At 45.4% G+C, this 19,053-nt stretch overlaps 1 protein-coding gene across 4 annotated transcripts in view; it reads left to right on the forward strand.

Annotated features, from left to right (window-relative positions):
* The window catches only part of AKAP8 (A-kinase anchoring protein 8), a 29,896-nt gene extending 15,170 nt beyond the window's left edge, over positions 1-14,726 (forward strand). For 2 of the 4 annotated variants that reach the window (XM_073319285.2, XM_073319286.2), the window contains exons 6-14: positions 538-679; positions 1,132-1,178; positions 1,913-1,949; positions 4,592-4,688; positions 5,380-5,521; positions 6,329-6,422; positions 8,065-8,195; positions 10,389-10,484; positions 13,850-14,726. In XM_073319285.2, coding sequence (XP_073175386.2) covers positions 538-679; positions 1,132-1,178; positions 1,913-1,949; positions 4,592-4,688; positions 5,380-5,521; positions 6,329-6,422; positions 8,065-8,195; positions 10,389-10,484; positions 13,850-14,371 — 1,308 coding nt within the window. In that variant the 3' untranslated portion in view covers positions 14,372-14,726. Of the gene's footprint in view, positions 1-537; positions 680-1,131; positions 1,179-1,912; positions 1,950-4,591; positions 4,689-5,379; positions 5,522-6,328; positions 6,423-8,064; positions 8,196-10,388; positions 10,485-11,978; positions 12,174-13,849 lie in introns of all 4 variants that reach the window. The other 2 variants (XR_012155767.2, XM_073319287.2) reach the window with 2 other exon arrangements.
* The last annotated feature ends 4,327 nt before the right edge of the window (positions 14,727-19,053 follow it).

A 19,053-nucleotide genomic window follows, 5' to 3' on the forward strand; every position in this document is an offset into this window, starting at 1 on the left:
CCCATCCCACCCCCGGCATAGGAGCTGCTGCCAGAAGGATGTGACAGTTGCTTTCTGGAGCAGACTGAGGTAAGCACTGCCCGGCCAGAACCCGCACTGGTCACCCCCTCCCATTTTACAAGCTCTGGGCTGGAGCAGAGGGTTGGGCTCTGCACCCAAACTCCCTCACAGAGCCCTCACCCTCTCTTACAACCCAACCCTCTGCCCCAGCCTGGTGAAAGTGAGTGAGGGTGAGGGAGAGCAAGTGACAGGGGGAGGGGGAATGGAGTGAGTGAGAGTGGGGTCTCGGAGAAGGGGCGGGGCAAGGGCTGAGTTGGGGGGTGGGGCTTGGAGGTCCCTGAAAATTTTTAAGTCAAAATGGGGGTCCACGGGTTGGTAAAGTTTGAGAACCGCTGATCTGGACAGAAGGTTACAGGGTCACATCTGCTTTTAGGAGCTCATTTCATTTAAGCTGCAGAAGGGTTAGAAGAGCTGGAGCGTCTTGGTTAATGCTGAAAAGATGGTCCATAAGATACTTCACCTAGTTTGTGTTTCTAGCCCAAGAGGAGGAGTTTCCGCAACCGCTCAGGGGGTCGATCAGATAGTGAAGGAGGGCGCAAGCGGAAACAGTCCCAAAGTGGAGATGAACCAGACAGCAAACAGGCAAAGACTGACAGCGAAGGAGACGACACCGAGAATGGTACAGTCCTGTTTTTTTGACTAGAAAGGCTCGCAGCTAACATCACTGATTAAGTGCTTCCTCTCTTCACTGGCTGGCAACCAGCACTATAGATATTGTCTGTTAGATCTTAAAACTCAGTGGTCCTTAATCTGAGGCTATAGTCTGTCACTGTTACTGTGGTACACTGTTAGGTGCCTCCTAGCATTCAGGCTTTCCTCAGTGATCTGCAGACTCATCAGAGAAGTTGGTGCTCTAAATTCATCATTAAGGTAGGGACAGAACTTGTAGCAGGGACTACCAGATAGGAGAGAGAATAGTCAGCAAGTTGAGTTTTGTATTGGTGGTTATGAACCAGTGCTCTGTGAGTAAATAGGCAACTATATAGTGCTGGTGTCTTGTAACTTGCAGTAAGAGCTGGGGGACAGGCTTTCCCCACCCTAGTTAAATGACCTGTCTTGTGTATCTGGCAGATGATGGTGAAGGAGAGGACAAATCTGGAGATGAAGGAGACAAAGGTGTAAGTAACTTTCTAGAGCCTCTATAGAATGAATGTGAATTTTCTGAACGTGTCTGCTAGATTCTTTCTGAGCTACCTTTATTAGATTAGCCTCACCTGAGAGTGAAGATTTGAGACTATTGTAGCTAGTGTCCTTTACTTCGCTCCCATACACCAGGGCCAGAATTTTCAAAAATAGCCTAAAGGTTGGCTTCTAAATTTACTTAGACATCTTTTTCTCAAAAATGCTGAGTACCCAAAAGTTCCCTCCTACTGCAATATGGGATACGTATGACTGCCCCTAATGTTGGGGTGCTCTGAACTCTGCTTTCTAGACCTGCACAATGCTCCATTATTGTTCCATGATTTTGGAGGGAGTATGATCTAGTAATTAGGATAGTGGGGTTAAACTCCTTATTAATTACGTTTATTACAGTAGTGCGTAAGGGCTGACTAAGGATGGAGCCCCATTGTGCTAGGCACTGTACAAACACCAAATTTTGTCCATGGCTATGACTCATTTTTTTAGCAACATATAAAATGTTAAGACTGGCAAAATAGGATCTCATTGTCATATTTTGAAATAGCCTTAGCAAAACAATTTTGCAAATTTTAGTTAAATATGATGGTTTGATGTAAAAATGACTGTACACTGTATACTCTGTCAGTCACTGACAGATTACTGCAGATACAGTTTATGTGGATTTTTAAAGTAGTAGCTGATGTTGATGGCTTTCTTTGTTTTTGTTTTAAAGGAGAATGAGGGTTGTGGTGAAGATTGGGAGAAGAAAGGTAGGGTGATTTCTCCACTTCACATGATTCCTGTGGACTTAACGTACCCAATTAGTGTGTTTTCCCTCTTTACACTTGGAGCTATCTTGAGTTCAGCATTCAGTCAAAGGCTTATAAAACTTAGGAGTGTGTTATGTAATGTCAAGTACAACACACACAGGTCCAGGTGCCTGAGCTGCTGCTTTAGTGTAGTCTTTTGCAGCCTGGTGGAATAATGCCCCTTGCCTGTGACATATCAGAGCTCTGACACTGTGCTCACGGCTGTACTGAAAAGCCAGTCACAGTGCCTGTCCACGCTTACAAACTAAGATGGAAAAACAAAACACCAGTGGTCCAGTAAATGGATAAAGCAGGATTTTCTCTAATAATGACACACTTCTTGGGTGGTGGTTTAACAGTGACACTCTAAATTAAATATGTCTCTGTCCAGAGCAGGTGGAAGCATATTAGATCAAGGGTTAGTTTGAAAGCCTTATTATCTCGTGTGACAACCACTCTTGTCATTCCTTTTTAACTGAATTCCTTTGAGTTGAATAGAGAACAGAAAGGGCGCAGCCACATCTGGGCTATCTGCTATCATGGGGGAAGGGGCCTGTTATGTAAAGAGTTTTATCTTAGAATTTATAGATGGAGGTGTCTTATTGGGTCTCTTGTAGCCAGAACCGTCTCCCCTTGCATCCATGTGTTTCTTGTATTCGTGCTATGCATGTCTGGCAGGTTGTTGGGCCTACACCGTAAGGGGAAGATACCTCTTTTTCACTTGCTGATTGCGAAGAGGGACTTGAGTCTGACATCAAGTCATAAAGCATATTTATTAATTCCAGATTGAGGGTAATGTCACTGAAGGGACTTATAACACAGAGCTGGCTAATCTGTGCGATCAGTTTGAGGGGTAAACCCTTAGATAGCAAAACCACAAAAATAGGAAGGCAGAGACTAAACATTGAGACTGCCCCATTTATTGCTCTTAGCTGGGATTTTCAAAAGTGCTCAGCGTTGGCTTAACTCAGTAGGAGTTTTACCATTGAATTCAGTGAAAGCAGTTATGCCAGTGCTGAGCAATTCTGAAAATTACACCCCTTGTCTGTATTTGTGGAAAGAATTTTAGCTAATAGCATACTTGTCACAATTTTCACTTATGGCCTGTTGTCTTAATTCTACATTTGGAGACCTAAGTTAGTCAATTCTAGACTCCCCTTTTCTCTTACGCTTTCAAGACATATATGAGTCTTTTAGAGATTCACAAGCCACTGCTTGTTTGAAATTGTGATCTGCATAGTTGTGGGAATGTAGAAAGCCGTATTTGTGGCTTATTAAATGCTGAAGTAAAGCAGAAACTTGGAACAAGATGGTTTTGCATGTTAGCTGCTATGCAGCACATGATTATTGGGGGGGGAACCACACGTTTTCTGTATGGGGAATTAGTGCTCTGCTCTAGCCACACATAGGACATTCTCATGGCTGACATTGGGATATAGTTTGATGTTCGGATGTTTATCCAACCTTCCTCTTTGATAACCAGATCCTGACCCACAGAGGGTCCCCTATCTTAGGTGTTAGCACAGTACAGGCAGTGGGGTAGGGTTGCTCTCTCTATTGGGTTCTGGCTAGTTGCTCTCTTCAAATCCTGTGTTCTCCTATGCATGTGGAGACCTCGCAGAATACATGGCTGTGCATTGGAAAAGCCCTAGAACTGTGCAGTTTGAAGACAGCAGGCTGTACAGTGAAGATAAAAATACCTGGATATCTAGTTCAGTTGGAGACTGGGACTGAGGTTCTGTCCATTTCTCCCTCCCTGGCTTACACTTAGTTGTCGTGGTTCCAGAGGCCTTAAAGCCCCAATGATGTAAATTTAGCTATAAATATTATTCCTTTTCTCACTAAGGATTTTGGAGAAATAGTACAGCAGTGGCTTCAAAGCTCCTCTGAGAAACCAGACAGCAGTCATGTTTATCTGTGGCAGACATTCTGGAATGGCATGCGAGGTGTTTTGAACCCTCTGGGGTGCTTTTCTAGCATCCTGAAAAATAGAAGGTGAAAAAAGTGAAAGGAAAATACCAAATATAATAGTGTGATACAAAATGGAGTCTGTGCTTCAGTTCTCAGGTAAATGAGTCACTGAGAATGTGCGTTACCGGCACTCGACCACCCAAGGAAACCAAGGCTATGAGGGAGGGACAGACACTAGTCATGCAGGGGAAGTTGGGTAAATTTGTGTCACCCAATGCAGCTACCCCAAGGGAGGGCCTTCACTGTCAGCAGTAAGAGCTGGTTCCATTGGTGGTTGCTGTGTCTTCACTGAACCCAGCAACTTCTGAAGTTAAGTGATGGGCACCAAGAGTCAGGAATGGGGTCTGTTACAATTGGTACTACTCAGACTGAGAACTCTTAATTCTAAGAATATTTAGGCTGGAAGCTGAGTGGCTTTCCAGAAACACACACATGATAGAAAAGTGGCCTGAGAAAACAGATCAGACAGAGGAGCTGTCAGAGATCAGGAAGGATAGGGATTTCTTGAAGCCTAGCATGGGAGGGAAGCACAGTAGCTCACATCCTAATAAAACCCAAAGAATTAGATTTCTGCCAACAAAAAATGTTTACATTAGGTGTGATATAGAAACTTTAAATGTGATTCTCTGTAGCGTCTGGAGATGGCGGTGATGATGATGATGATGAGGTGAAAAAGAAGAGGGAGAAACAGAGGAGAAGAGATAGAATGCGTGATCGTGCTATGGACAGGTAAGTGACTATAGAGGAAGCAATCAATACATCAATCTCCCAAGGGCAGTGCTGTGACTCATCATCCCTAATCCACCTGGCACAAAAGAATTCTCTTTGGATCCCTGCAGGAGATCTGAACTCCCTCCTGTTCACACAACACAAATATAAGTTCCCGTTTGAAGTCGGTACAGTGGAATCAGCATTTCAATTCCAGTCAATCTATAATACTCTTCTCTTTGTGCTTTGTAACTCACATTAAAGAAAGGGGAATGGAGGTATTGTCTAATAGTTACAGTTGTAGAAGTAATTCTTTATAACTGTTATGCTAAATACAGAGCATTGCCATTTTAAAAAGTAAGCATTCTAAAGACTAAATGACCAATTAAGATAACTTACCCATTCAGTACCTATGTACAAATTAACAATAGTATTGTCAAATGAAAATTCATTTTGTTTATTCCCAACATTAGGCTTAACTCTGACCCGTAAAATACACCTGTATTCTTTCAACATGCACATACATGCTACAAAGCAAAATTACACAATTTCTGACAGGAATGTAGTAGTACTGCATCAACTGAAACTGGAGAGGAAAGTTTGGTAAGCAGAAAATTCCTCAAATTGGAATTTTGTCAGGATGCTGGAGCTTACTCTTGTGAAAAGTTTCACTGTAGACATAGATTATTGTACCGCACGTTACTTTCTTCAGAATCCAGTTCGCCTGCTCTGTGTGTAAGTTCCGCAGCTTTGAAGATGAAGAAATCCAGAAACATCTGCAAAGCAAGTTTCACAAAGATACCCTGCGATACATTGGCACCAAACTCCCTGATAAAACCGTTGAATTCCTGCAGGTATGTGGATGGCTCAGCCTTTTTTAACCCTTACTTAAAATTCCTAGAATGGCGTAGGAGAAGGCACAGGGTAATTGAGGAATTCTGTTACTGTCTGTCACACCTGCTGATTGCATTGCCCAGAGCTTGGTAACGGGGTACAGAGCCCACTGGCTCCCTTCCGGCTCATGCCAGCATTCATGAATCAGTAAAGAGCCATCAATTGATAACTCTTCATGTGAAATGTGGGGTTAGGGTTGTCTAGTTCCTAGTGCGTGTCACACAAATAACTCTCAGTTGGCACTGTTTAAGCCTTAAGTTGGCTGGCTCAGCAGAGAAGCCAAGAAATGAATTAAGCCATAGAGACTGACCTTCCCCTCCCCTCAGCTCTAAAAGCATGTCTTTCGGGTGAGGTGTCAGGCAACTTGTGCTTCTGCAGCTGGGTGTTTAAGTCTCCAGGCTGTCAGTAGGCATCTTTCAGGAACACAAAGGTCACGTGAATGGTTTAAAGAGACAGTTGCCAGTGTCATGGCACTATTGACTACTGTAGCATGCTGAGATGTATGGAGTGTGGCTCTGACTGAGTAGATATGTCTGAGCTCCTGAAGGTATAGGCAGGGTGGGGGCAGGGGAAGTGCTTGGCAAGTCTCTTACTTATTTAGTTGTGCTCTCTTCCCCTCCCCATGGGTTTTCTTAGAGAGCGCTCATGTCCCTTCTGAGTGGCATGCTATAGATTGTGCTGCTTATTGATGCCATTGGCTTGTACAAGTGGTGGAGAGTTTCATTCTCTCTTCCTCCCTCCCTGCCCCCCCCCCCCCCCCCCCCCAGGAGTATATTGTGAACAGGAATAAGAAAATTGAAAAGCGTCGTCAGGAGCTGACTGAGAAGGAGGGTACAAAGCAGAAACCAGACCCTTTCAAGGGTAAGTGATGTCTGTGTATGCGTGGAGACTTCGTTTTGCTGTGGCACTTAGGAGCACCAGGAATGGACCAGGACCACTTTGTGCTAGGTGCTGTACAAACACAGAACAAAAAGACAGTCCCTGCTCTACGGATTTTACAATTAAGTATTGCCTGCTCAGTCAGCTCTTAATTAGGCCCAAGATGCCACAAACTATCCGACTCCCTAAGCAGAAAACAGTTGTATTACTCTGAAATGGTGTGGCTTAGATGGTCACTGGAAATCCAATAGCCCTGGAATGGCAAGTGCTGAAGGAAAAGGCCAACAGTGTGGATGCTGCTGGCTGAGGGATGGAAAAAGGAGCCACATTTACTTTTCCTTTCTCGGGCCAAACTTCTTATCTGAGAGGGCTGGGATAAGGCAGAAATTTAAACTTGCCACCCACCCTCAGCTTCAGTATCCAGTTTAATCTTACCATTTTACCCCAGTGACTGGGAGGCCTGCTAAAGATGGCTGCATCTTGAATGTTAGAAAGTGAACAAGTGCCATTTTTAAACGGCTGAGTCACTCTGTGCTCTGTTCATTTTTGTAGGCAGTTGTGGCTTAGCCTTGCTTCTAGATGCTATGTCACAGAACACATGGGTGCCACGGCAGATTTTACAAAAATAAGAGGCCACACTATCAGGTGGGGAGAGACTGCAGATTCTCTGCATGGTTTAATGAGAATCCACTGCAGTATTACTGATGCTGAATTCTGTGGCCAGTGAAGATGTATGGCAGTGGGAGATGAGAAAATGTTCAAAAGCAAAGGGTTTTATTGGCTTTGTAAATATTCAGTTGAACACAGCAGATCCCGTGTTCATTTTACTATTTAACTTCATTAAAAACTGTAGGGCTGTTTTTTTCCTGATTTGTTCTTGCCCCCATTTCTACAATAGCACATTGCCACAGCACCTACAAGGTCTTGCTTAGCACACAATTCCCAGCATGTTTTCCTGCAGTGCAGGGTCTCCTCAGACGCAGCCAGTTAGTGAAAAGGCATTTGTACTAATGTTGTGAGCTTGGGTCCTGTGATAGGTGGTTACACTTGAATTAAGTTGTGCTTTGGCCGACAGTAAGCCAGCTAACAGGTTTTTGCTGTTGGCCTCTGAAAATGGGTAAAGGAGGAGTGAAATATTCCAAAATGTAGGAAATCATTTGTGCTGTCCTGCCTTTGAGACTTTGTTAGAGTCTCATTGAAGCCACTTCAAGGTAGGCTGGCCTTGTGGCGAAGGCACTTACCTGGGACTCAGGAAATCTAGGTTCCATTCCCTGCTCTGCTTAGTGGAAGTCAATGATTTTTGTGCTTGTCTGGCATTAGGATAAGTGGTGATATTTGTGATGTGCTCTGATACAACAGGAGTGGGGCATGTGTAAGAATCTAGACTGGTGAGACAAGTGGCGTCTCAAATCCTTAGAATGACACGCATGGATGGTTCTCAGAAAGCAAGGCAGAATTGAAAGGAGATGAGATACCGGTGTCAAATTACTGCCAGTTACATCCCAGAGGGAGTTTTGTGATCTTTATTTATGGGAGTGGTGAGAGGGTGTTGATGGGACTCGCAGAACGTTTTTCGAGGTAACAGGTACTCTGAATGTTGGCTAACCTGTCTGTATCACCCCAGGTATCGGCCAGGAACACTTTTTCAAGAAGATCGAGGCAGCTCACTGTATGGCTTGTGACATGTTAATTCCTGCACAGAACCACCTCCTCCAAAGACACCTGAGGTCAGCAGACCACAACAGGAACCGCAGGGTAAGCAAGCATACTCATTTCTGGCCAACTACTCATTAGATAATTTTAAAGTAACTTCATCTTTAACTCTGAGAACTGGCTGAATGGACAAGTAAGGGGCTGAGGGTTTCTGACTGCTGAAGGCTCCTGACTGCTGAGGGCTCTTGCATGGAGGAATGCTAACTTGCTTTCCACCTGCTAGAAATCCTTCTTATCTTCTGGCTTATTGTTCCCAACCTGATGGAATGCAAAACCAACCAGTAGCTTTGTGGTCACTAGTGGTTGTGGGAAGACGAAGGAACTGGCCATATGGATTTTGTTCTCCTGCAGGTATTGGCTGGTAGGTAGGTATTAGCAGCTGAGCTGCAAGGGGTTGTAGTACATGTTGGGAGTGAGAGAGAGATGAATAGAAGTGGTTACAAAGAAAGTGAGATCTGGTCTTGCCTTTTGTAATCTGCCATCCCACAGTATGTCAATGAATTCGAGAACCATGTAATCATTGTTAGGAGCTGAAGTTTCCATATGCTGACTGGGATACATAGGGAGATAGACCCTTAAGGGCAGATCTTTCATTGGGCCAAGAATTAGATTTTGGATGGGATTCCTACATTTTAAGGCCAGAAGGCAGGACTGTGATCATCTAGTCTGACCTGCATAACACAGTTTAGAGGACATCATTCTTTTTTTTTTCCTTTCCCTCCCCTCCCCCCCCTCCCCCTCCTGTAATTTCTGTGTGGCTCTGGCTTTTCCTTCCTGTTCTCTTGGGATTTAAACTGCTCTGACTCAGGAGTGCTGTATAAATTACACACCAAGTGTTCTCTTTGAGGTTGCACTATTTTATAGTGCTGCTTAATTAAAAATTCAAAAACCTCCCTTGTCAGAACACTTGAGGCAGGCACAATAATAATTTTAACAGAAGTCATAATATTAGATGAGCATCTAAACCCGCATTAGCCACAGTGGAGCTTTACAATATATCTTCCCACAGGCCTTCATCTCAGTTCAAAATGGAGCAATACATGATGAGTAAAGCTACAATATAGTCATGGCAATCACGTATTCTGTGACTTTCCATTCCTGGCAGGAGCCATTCAGCAGTGGGTGGCCTTCCCTGTGTCGGGGTTTGTTGTTGTTGTTCTCGCAGCCCTAGCTGTGGGGGGGTCTCCACTCATTCCACCAGGATCACAGCTTTCCCTGTATGTTGCGCCTGCAGGGACGAGGGGTCACTGTCCCTGCAGCCATGTAGGGAGCCCTCTGCAGCCCTGCTGCCACAGGCGTGAAGGAGCAGGGCTGCAGAGGGGACTATGCGCTGCTGCAGGGCTGGTGACAGTCTCTACAGGGCAAGGGGCGGGGTGGATGCAGTCCCACTGACTGTTGTTTTCATCAGTTTCCTTGTGTCAGCTGAAATCAGTGTTTACTGACATCTGTCAGTTTAAAATCAAATCCTACCAAGCCTAAGTATGGTGCACCTGCTCATTTGGTGCTAGCCAGTCTGCTAGAGATCGCACACTGATATTTGTGCAGACAGCTTTATCTGTTGCCGAATAGTATTCATTTTGAAGTCCTAAAACTTCATTGCATCTGATTTTACTCTAAGGCATTTGAGGGATATGCTCATGTCTGATTTGGGATCACCTCAATTTGGGAGCAGTTTCAGTCAGAATTTAAAAGTCAAGGCATAAAGTCACCCACTACTTGATGGTATTTGGATGTAAATGCATGCACAGCATAGCAGAAATTGTTTAGCTGTCTTGTTTCCCGAAATAAACTTACTTTGGTAGTGAAAAGACGTAAGAATCTGCTTCTTTAAGCAGGGATTGCTACATTTCTCCTTCCTCGCCCAGCAGTCTTGCATTTTGGTGACCACTGCAAAGTTAGGAAAAAGAAAAGGAGTACTTATGGCACCTTAGAGACTAACAAATTTTTCTTTTCTTTTTGCGAATACAGACTAACACGGCTGCTACTCTGAAAACTACAGTTAGGGTCCTTAAATGGAGTTTCCTTCAGGGCTTGTATTGCCCGATTGGGCATGCTCTTCCCCGAGGCCAAAACATGCACCCTATGCAGAGCAGCCACTGCAGAACATGGCTGGAATCTGGAATTTCCCCTTGACAGCATAGCTGAGCAGGAAACTAAGATCTTGTGACTGGTCTCTGTTAAGCTCTTCCTTGACTTGACCCACAGAGTAACCCCAGTGTCCGGTTTCCTTTTCAGATGGCAGCCGAGCAGTTCAAGAAGACTAGTCTCCATGTTGCCAAGAGTGTCCTAAATAACAAGCACATTGTAAAAATGCTGGAAAAGTATCTCAAGGTGAGTGAGTAAGAAAGTTGCCAGCTAGTCTTGCTTTTCCACAGAGCAGTGGGGATACACGCCGACTTGGTCCTGAACAGTGAACTGGTACAGAGCACAGAGTTGAGTATCACTGTGTGTGCTGCATGTGGGTCACAAAACTCGCTTCTATATACAATGGGGAGAAGCATAGATACCACTCCGCTTTCTTATGCATAGGCTGAGCCTTGGGTCTGGTGTCTTTATTTTCTTTTTAGGCAGTTTATCACTTTTCATGTATTTTTTAAAAACTTACATATTGTACCTATTGCAACCCCCAGGCACATGTAGATTAGTTATGAAATCACCCAAACCAAAACATATTAAAGGAACAAAATATCAAAAGACACTTCAGTGCCCTAAAGTCAGCCCTCCGGCATTCACCCTGGTGCCAAAAGGAGGCACAAGGCATAGGCACCATCTAAGTCCCATAGGGCGTAAATTGGACTGAAGTGGTGCTTAGGCCTCATCCTGGCTACCTGCCTGGGGTGAATTTCACCCTGCATGAACAGTTAGGCTCTGAAACTTTCCCAGCAGGTCAACAAACTCTGACAGACCAACAGGGGCATCAAATGCCAGAGTCGAAACACATTCCCTCTAGGCCCTATCCATGTCCCTCGAGATCAAAGCAGGGGAGTATCAGTGAGAGCACCCTAGCCGATCCTCACTGTCAGGATGGAGTGTGAGGACAAAGTCAGGGCCACAACAGGTAGAATTCTTAGGTCAAATCAGCACTTTGAATTGCATCCAGAAAGAAGCTGGAAGCCAGTGCAGTCTTCAGAGTATGGGTGTAATATGCTCCATGCGGAAGCACCGCTGAGTAAGCAGGCAGTTGCGTCCTGCGCTGACATTTCCAAGTTGCCTTCAAGGGTATGCCCATTTAGAGCACATTGCAGTAATGCAATCTGGCGGTGACGTGGGCATGGGTAACTGGCGAGGTCCACATCTGAGAGGAAAGGTCGCAACCTCCTTGCCATGCGAAGATGAAAAGAAGCACTTTTGGCTACTGCTGCTACCTGGGAATCCAGGAGCAGCCAAGGATCCAACAGGACCCCTGATTTGCAAACTTGGCTAACAGGGCAGGCAAACCCCCTCAAAGGGGGGGAGCAACTGTTTCCCCTGTTCCACCGGCATCACTTTGGTCTTATCTGGATTGAGCCTCTGCCAACTAGCTCTCATCCAAGCCCCAGTCTCTGCTAGACACTAGCAAAACTGAGACTCCACCCTCTGGGTCCAGTGAAAGAGACTTTGAGCTGAGAGTTATCAGCACATTGATGGCACTGCAGCCCAGATAGCGAGGCTGTCTCCCCTAGCGGCCTCTCATACACGTTGAACAGGAGGGGTGACAATAAACCCTGCGGTACCCCACACGAGAGAGCCCTCGGGGCAGATGAGCAATTGCCCAGTGCTACCCTCTGGGATCTCTCAGAGGAAAGAACGGAACCACTCAAGTGCAACTCCGTCTACCCCTGCCAGGGTCCGCAGGCACATCAACAACACCTCATGATCAACGGTATCAAAGGCTGCCGGCAGATCTAAAAGAATCAGCATGGGCACCTGACCTTTGTCCATCAGCAGGAGGAGATCTTCGACCGATCCCAGCACGGTCTCCGTACCATACCCAGGTGCAAAACCAGACTGAAAGGGGTGAAGGAAATCTGAGGATTCCAGGTAATGCCAGAGCTGCCTCGCCAAAACCTTCTCAGCAACCTTCCCCAAGGAAGGCTGGAGACAGGGTGATAATTGCCAAGACTGTCAGCGTCAAGAGATGGTTTCTTGAACGTGGGCCTAATGATTCCTCCTCTGAGGGATGCTGGCACCTTGCCCTTACAAAGAGAGGCCGAGGCAGTCTCCACCAATAGTGGACTCCATATTTCCCTGTAGATTTTACTGGCGATTGTGGACATGGGTCCAGATCGCAGGGTATAGCCTGGAGTTCCTCCAGAATCTCAATAGATAAGTTTGGCTGGCTGAAATCCAGCCAGAGAAGACGACATTATGTTTGTCCTCCACCTGCATGGATCTGCACTTGTGGAGGCAGCCAGACTGGTCTGAATCTGATCATTCTGGTCCGTGAAGTAGAAAACTCCTCAAAAGAAACACTTGGCTGTTGCTAGGCAAAGATGGCCCAATTTTACTAGGCTGTCTGTCACCCAGCACAGTTCCACTGGGCAGGATTTCACAGATACTGGTGGAGCAGGAGAACTCTCTCCTCACCTCCATCACAACCATGACATAAGAGTTCAAAAGCTCTTAGTCACACTTGATTAGATTCCGGGCAAGATTTCTGCCACTGGCATGTTATCTTCCTCATTCACACTTCATCTGTTGCAGGCTGCCTGCATACCAAGGTGATCTGTGAGGAAGGGAAGGAAAGTTTAGGAGCCACCATTCCATAATCCAGAACAAACCATGCAGGGGGTCCATCTGCTGGCTGTACAATATTCTCCTTCAGATAACTCTGAAACCCAATCTAAGCCAAATAATAAAAAATAGGTTCCCTGTCCCAACAGGAGTAGAAGTGAGCTCTGATATCTCAGCCTTATTCAGGCTGAAAGAGGCCAAAACCCTTAGGGCCTTGACCTCCTATGAAAAAAGTGAATAACTCCTACTGAAATAACAAAACCTAATTAGTTATCACTTAGTGTGGGATGGAGAGAGCAGGAACCAATTCCTGAGACTACCAAGACGGTTTTCACTTGAAACCATTAGTTATACGAACACTTCAAAAAATACCTGGATTTCTTGGCTCCCAAAGATAGAGTAGTATGAAAAGTGTTACTTCAGTTGTTGATCTGCCTGGACCTCTCCCAGTGGGAGAGATTTCTCTACCACTGGGTTGTATGCTCAAGTGGGACTGGACAGAAGGTGAAAAAATTGATATAACTGCTTTCTAGAAGAGGAGTTCCTCCCACTTGAGATTGGACACCCCTGGTTTGCCTAGCTGTTGCAGCACACACAGTTTGTAAGAGTATACCCTCCCTCCCCCAGCCCATGGGTGACTGCACCCTGAGCAGGTTGCAGTACAGGAGAGTCACATACAATTTCCATTCCTGCAAGGTAGAGGCTTTCCCAGCAATAAGTAAGATTGCCTATTGATGTGGGGCTTTGACAAACACTTTCCTGGGGTGCTTTTCATGATAAAAGTTTAGAGTGCACAATTTTTATAGGAGCTTTGGGGCTGGACCTGATCAATTTTCACAGTTCTTTCCTGAAATTGAGCATCTGTCGTTTCCAATTGATCTCTGTTGCAAACCTCTGAATTTCATGTCTGAGGTTTCCTCTAGGAGAAACGTAAACCATATTACAGGCAAATGACTGCTGTCCTTTCCCCCTCTCTTTGTCAGGGCGATGATCCATTTACAGATGAAATTGTTGACCAGGATGTTGATGAAACTGAAGCCTTGGAAGGAGGTGGTGGTGGTGGTGAAGGGGCGAATGAAAGTGCTACTGCAGAGACAAAAGAGGAAGGTACTGGGGATGCAGGTGAAGCCACGGAAGCTACAGAAGCCCCTGAAACCACTAAAGCAGAAGGAGAAGAAATAGAAAAAGCCTCTGAGGAATTGCCTGAAAGTGAGGAGTTGCCTAAAAATGAGGCAGAGCAGCAGCAGCCACCACAGGAAGAAGCTGAGGTTGGGGCAGAGGCTGGAATGGAAGAAGCAGCGGAGGCAGCAGTGGTTGTAACAGAGGAACCATCCCCTCCTCAAGAAAATACAGCTGAGACAGTGGCTTCTGCAGGAGGTGAAGCTGAGGTACAGCAGGTTGAAAAGGAAGAGGAGAAACCGAGTGGGGTAACAGAGGCTGGAACCAGTGATGCAAAGGTGGGAGAGGAGGCACCCCCTGTAGAAGTGGAGCTGCAGCAAGAATAACTCTGTGAATGTTTGTGTGAAGGTGACTTGTCCTGCACAATTGTATAATCCATGATTTTGATTTTTTTCCTGTCTTATTCGAATGCAGTACCTGAATGCGCATTGCCAGAAATTCAGCTGGCTTTGTTTTTGTTCAAGGGGAGGGACCCAACTGTTCTGTTATGGGAGCAGTCTTGTGCTTAACTGTCTTGTTCTGTAGATTTGCTTAGTTCTGCTTTCTACATAATTTTTTAGGTTGAAGACTGCAGAAAGCTGTACATTCCCCAAGAAACACTTGAGGTGCATCATCATCTTTTTGAATTTTTAGAATGAAAAGCAGGATTTGCAAAATAAAAACATGATGATTAGATTCTGACAGCTGTTTGGTTTTTAAGTGCAGCACTAAAGCAGTATGGTTTCTTTTGCAACAGAGACTTGGTCCTTTTACTAATTGGGAGCCAATAAATATCTTCAACATTTTTTATCCCTACCTGTAGGGAGTACTTACCATTTTAAATACTCCCTAGAAAGGAGAGGATTTTTTGTTGTGAAATCCACTGGCTTCGTCTGTCAAAACTCCAGTACTGCATGAGAATTAGGGTACGTAGTTTTACAGTTTTTAAGCACCAAGTCAGTTTGTCTAGAAATCAGGCCACTCTTTGTATAGTGCACTGATTTAGAGACCTACTTTGAGGGGGGGAAATTACACCTCCATTGAAAACCATTTTTCCTTCCTCTTAAATTTTAATAAGGTCACAATAGTCTCATTCACAGTATAAAACTGATTGCCAAATGCTGTCACAGGGTTATTCGAACAATACCAAGATCAGCAAATGATAGGAACTGCTGACTTAAGTGTTATTATCTATGCTTGTGATATAAAATGTTTAAGTCTGATATAGACCCGCTATCATTTTGAATAAACCCAGAGTTCTTGGTCTTAAAGTCTAAATAAACTTCTGAATCTGGAAAAAAAACAACAATCACCTCTAATTGTAATTGAGCTGTCCATGAAATGTCTGCATATTGAGCAATCGTTAAAGATTTGTAAAATGAGAACCACCAGCTCCATCTCTGGGTCTCAGGTTCTGGGAAGATATCACACGCTTCTTACCAAAGACCGAATGCGGGTGGTGCTTTTTTAAAGATTCTCTCTTCCACAGCGAGTGGAGGGTTGGGAGGCTGCAGTAAGAATCACATCCATTTCTGCCTCCGATCCCTTGTACCAATATACTTTGATACATTTGTACATGCAAAGGGAAAACCGAGGTATCAAACATGATTGATTGTCTGCCTGGCTGGCTGTCTGAGAGTAGCTGAGACATTTGCCTGGAGCGGCAGCTAAGTTTTGCAATAAATAGCACTTCGTAACTGCTAAAATCCCTGGCACCAAAGATCTTGGTAACAATACATTGGTCTGATTCTCAGGGCATCAAGAGGTTAAAGATGTTGCATACACAGATCATTGGCAAGCCTTTTCCTGATAGTCATTGCCACTGTCTGCATGTCCACATAGCACTTGGGTTTTCCAATCTCTTGTTGGGTTGGCTGAGCCCTACATTTATAGTTCAAAGTAGCAAATGGTGCAGGTCTTCCAGTTGAAATTCAGTAGGTTAGTGCTGATCATGTGCACACCCAAACCCAGCTGATTTCTTATGGAACAACTCCAATGTGAACAAAGGAGAACTTGGAGGTTGAAATGGGGAAGTGTGAACATCCTTGCTTGCAGATTCCCTTTCTACTTGTCCATAAACTTCTGCCGGCTGTGTGTGATTGTATCAGGATGCTATGGAGGTGGGAGGGAGGCAGTGAGACTACATTACGGAGAGAAAGGAACATAAGAGCTTGAACACTAGTGCAACTGGTTGGTACACCTAAACTAAAGAGGCTTTTCAGGGAAATCCAAGTCAGGTAGGCATAAGTAGCAAGGTAGCCTGATCTCCCCAGATGCAATAATTTTTGCACCACCTCCTCTCTCTTAGCTCTGTGTTGTGGCTGGGTGAGAAGGTTTGCTTTCTCTTCATTCTTGCAACGCAGGAAAGGAAGCATTTTAGTTGCTAAGCTAAATTAAAATGTAACTTTGAATTATTTTCAAAGCCAGTAATGCTTCTGGTGTAATAGCTGTAAATATGGGAGGCTTCCATAAACTGCATGATATTATCTCAGGAAGTGTTGATTTCTTTGTTGCTAAGATCTGATCTTCAGTAATCACTACATTTCCAGGAATGCTAAGGCCCCTGTAGAACTGGGAGCAGCAAGGAGATTGCCTTGTGGGTCCTATAAAGCTGCAGCCTGGGCCTCTCCCTCTGCTTTCCTAATAACTGAACAGTGCCCATGCATAGTCAGTAAATTTCATTTACCGACAGTGTGCTGAATGCAAGATAGCTCCTGGGGAAGAGAAGGGCACAAAACACTGGATTAGATGAGAGACTTTAGAGCAGGGGTGGGCAAACTACTGCCCATGGGCCAGATCCAGCCCAACAGCCATTTTAATCCGGCCCTTGAGCTCCTGTTGGGGAGTGGTGTCTGGAGCTTGCCCTGCTCCAGCCAGGGAGCAGGGTCAGGGGCTGCTTCGCACTACTTCTGGAAGCAGCAACATATCCCCCTTCCAGCTCCAACACATAGGGGCAGCCAGGGGGCTCTGCACGCTGCCCCTGCCCCAAGCACAGCTCCCAGTGACTGTGAACTGTGGCCAATGGGAGCTGCAGGGGTGGTGCCTGCGGACGGGGGGTGGGGACGGGACATGCTGCTGCTTCCAGGAGCCACTTGATGTAAGTGCCACCCAGAGCCTGCACCCCTGAGCCACACACCCCTACTCCTGCCCCAGCCCTGATCCCCCTTCCACCCTCTGAACCCCTCAGTCCTAGCCCAGAGCCCCCTTCTACACCCCAAACTCCCCCGCCCCACCCCAGAGCCCGCCCCCCCAGCTGGAGCCCTCACCCACTCCACACTCCCTGCCCCAGCCTCAAGCCCCCTCTTGCACCCTCAACTTCTCATTTCTAGCCCCACTCCAGAGCCCTCACCTCCTCCCACTCCGCAACCCCAATTTCGTGAGCATTAATGGCCTGCCATACAATTTCTATACCCAGATGTGGCCCTTGGGCCAAAAAGTTTGCCCACCCGTGCTTTAGAGGAATGGGGATTGGTTGAATTTCATTTACTTGCTGGCTAGTAGATGCTAATACATCGATTGCTCTTATTTCTGATAGAGAATTTTATTTGGGAAGCCATTTTTGAGTATCAAATGAGTGTATAATAATGTACATACAAGTAGTGCTTCAAGTGAGTGCAAATTTTCTGTACACATCTGTGGGAGTATGGTATAGACATCTCTTCCAGTACTGGTGTGATGTCTTGGGGATCATGCAGACCAATAAGGGATTCTGAAACCACCTGCTCTGTAATCTTGGGGTGCATTTATGCTGTGTTGCTATGGCTCAGAATCTGATGCTGGTAGCCTGTCAATGTCTCACCCTGGCTTTTACAAGCCTAGTTACTCCTTTCAGGGTGACACCAACAGCCCTTCCAGCACTCGGTCTCCTCAAATCTATTGTTCCTGAGTTCATAATTGCCCAGCTGTTGGACCATTCCACTCTGGTTTGTCACTGCTGAAGGCATGAAACCAGTCCTCCCCCCGAGCTTAGTTTGGCACATACACTTCATGCAGTTGCACTCTGGAGATTTGCTTGGGGTAAAAAAAATAAAGGTTTATTTAATAGAAAAACCACAGATTCAAAGATGAAGTAGTAAGGAATCAAACAAAGTTGCAGCCTCAGGCTTTATGCTTTTGTAGGTGATAAAATCCCTTTTCTAATACAAGTTACCTGTGGTCTCTGAACAATTTCCCAGTGTATCCCCTGACTGTAGGGGGTTCCAGTGTTTCAGAGACTGCTTCCTGCTTGTAGACTGTCCCTCAATTTCTACATGCTTTCATTTCAAACTCCTTCCATTTTAAGAGTTTTTTCTTCAGTCACTACAGATATTCAAAGTGAGCTGTAGCTTATGCTCAAATAAATTGGTTAGTCTCTAAGGTGCCACAAGTCCTCCTTTTCTTTTTGCAAATACAGACTAACATGGCTGCTACTCTGAAACCAGTTGTCTCAATGTTGTTCCATTACCTTTAATGGTTCATTGTTGCCTTTTCCAGGGTTGTACGATGGATTGTTACTTGTATCTGGTTTTGTATAAACACCTGGGATGGGAGGTGCCCCCTCCCTGCTGTGAGGTGTAGTTGAAATTGTAATACAGGTTATGAGCACTTTTTTCTATATACATAAATATGTATATTCATAACCATAGTTTCTTTGAGTGCAGTCCCTATGGGTGCTCCACTGTGCTGCAGATTGGAGAATTTCAATAGCAGTCCATCCCGCCAGTGCACGCACAGCTGACCCCGGCTAGAGATGGAGGTAAGAGCTTTCTGTTCATAGATACTAAGGTCAGAAGGGACCATTATAATCATCTAGTCCGACCTCCTGCACAACGCAGGCCACAGAATCTCACCCACTCCTGCGAAAAACCTCTCACCTATGTCTGAGCTATTCAAGTCTTCAAATCGTGGTTTAAAGACTTCAAGTGCAGAGAATCCTCCAGTAGGTGACCCATGCCCCATGCTACAGAGGAAGGCGAAAAACCTCCAGGGCCTCTTCCAATCTGCCCTGGAGGAAAATTCCTTCCCGACCCCAAATATGGCCATCAGCTAA

The sequence above is a fragment of the Lepidochelys kempii genome, chromosome 20 (assembly GCF_965140285.1).
Source record: "Lepidochelys kempii isolate rLepKem1 chromosome 20, rLepKem1.hap1, whole genome shotgun sequence".
NCBI classification, from domain to species: Eukaryota; Metazoa; Chordata; order Testudines; family Cheloniidae; genus Lepidochelys; species Lepidochelys kempii.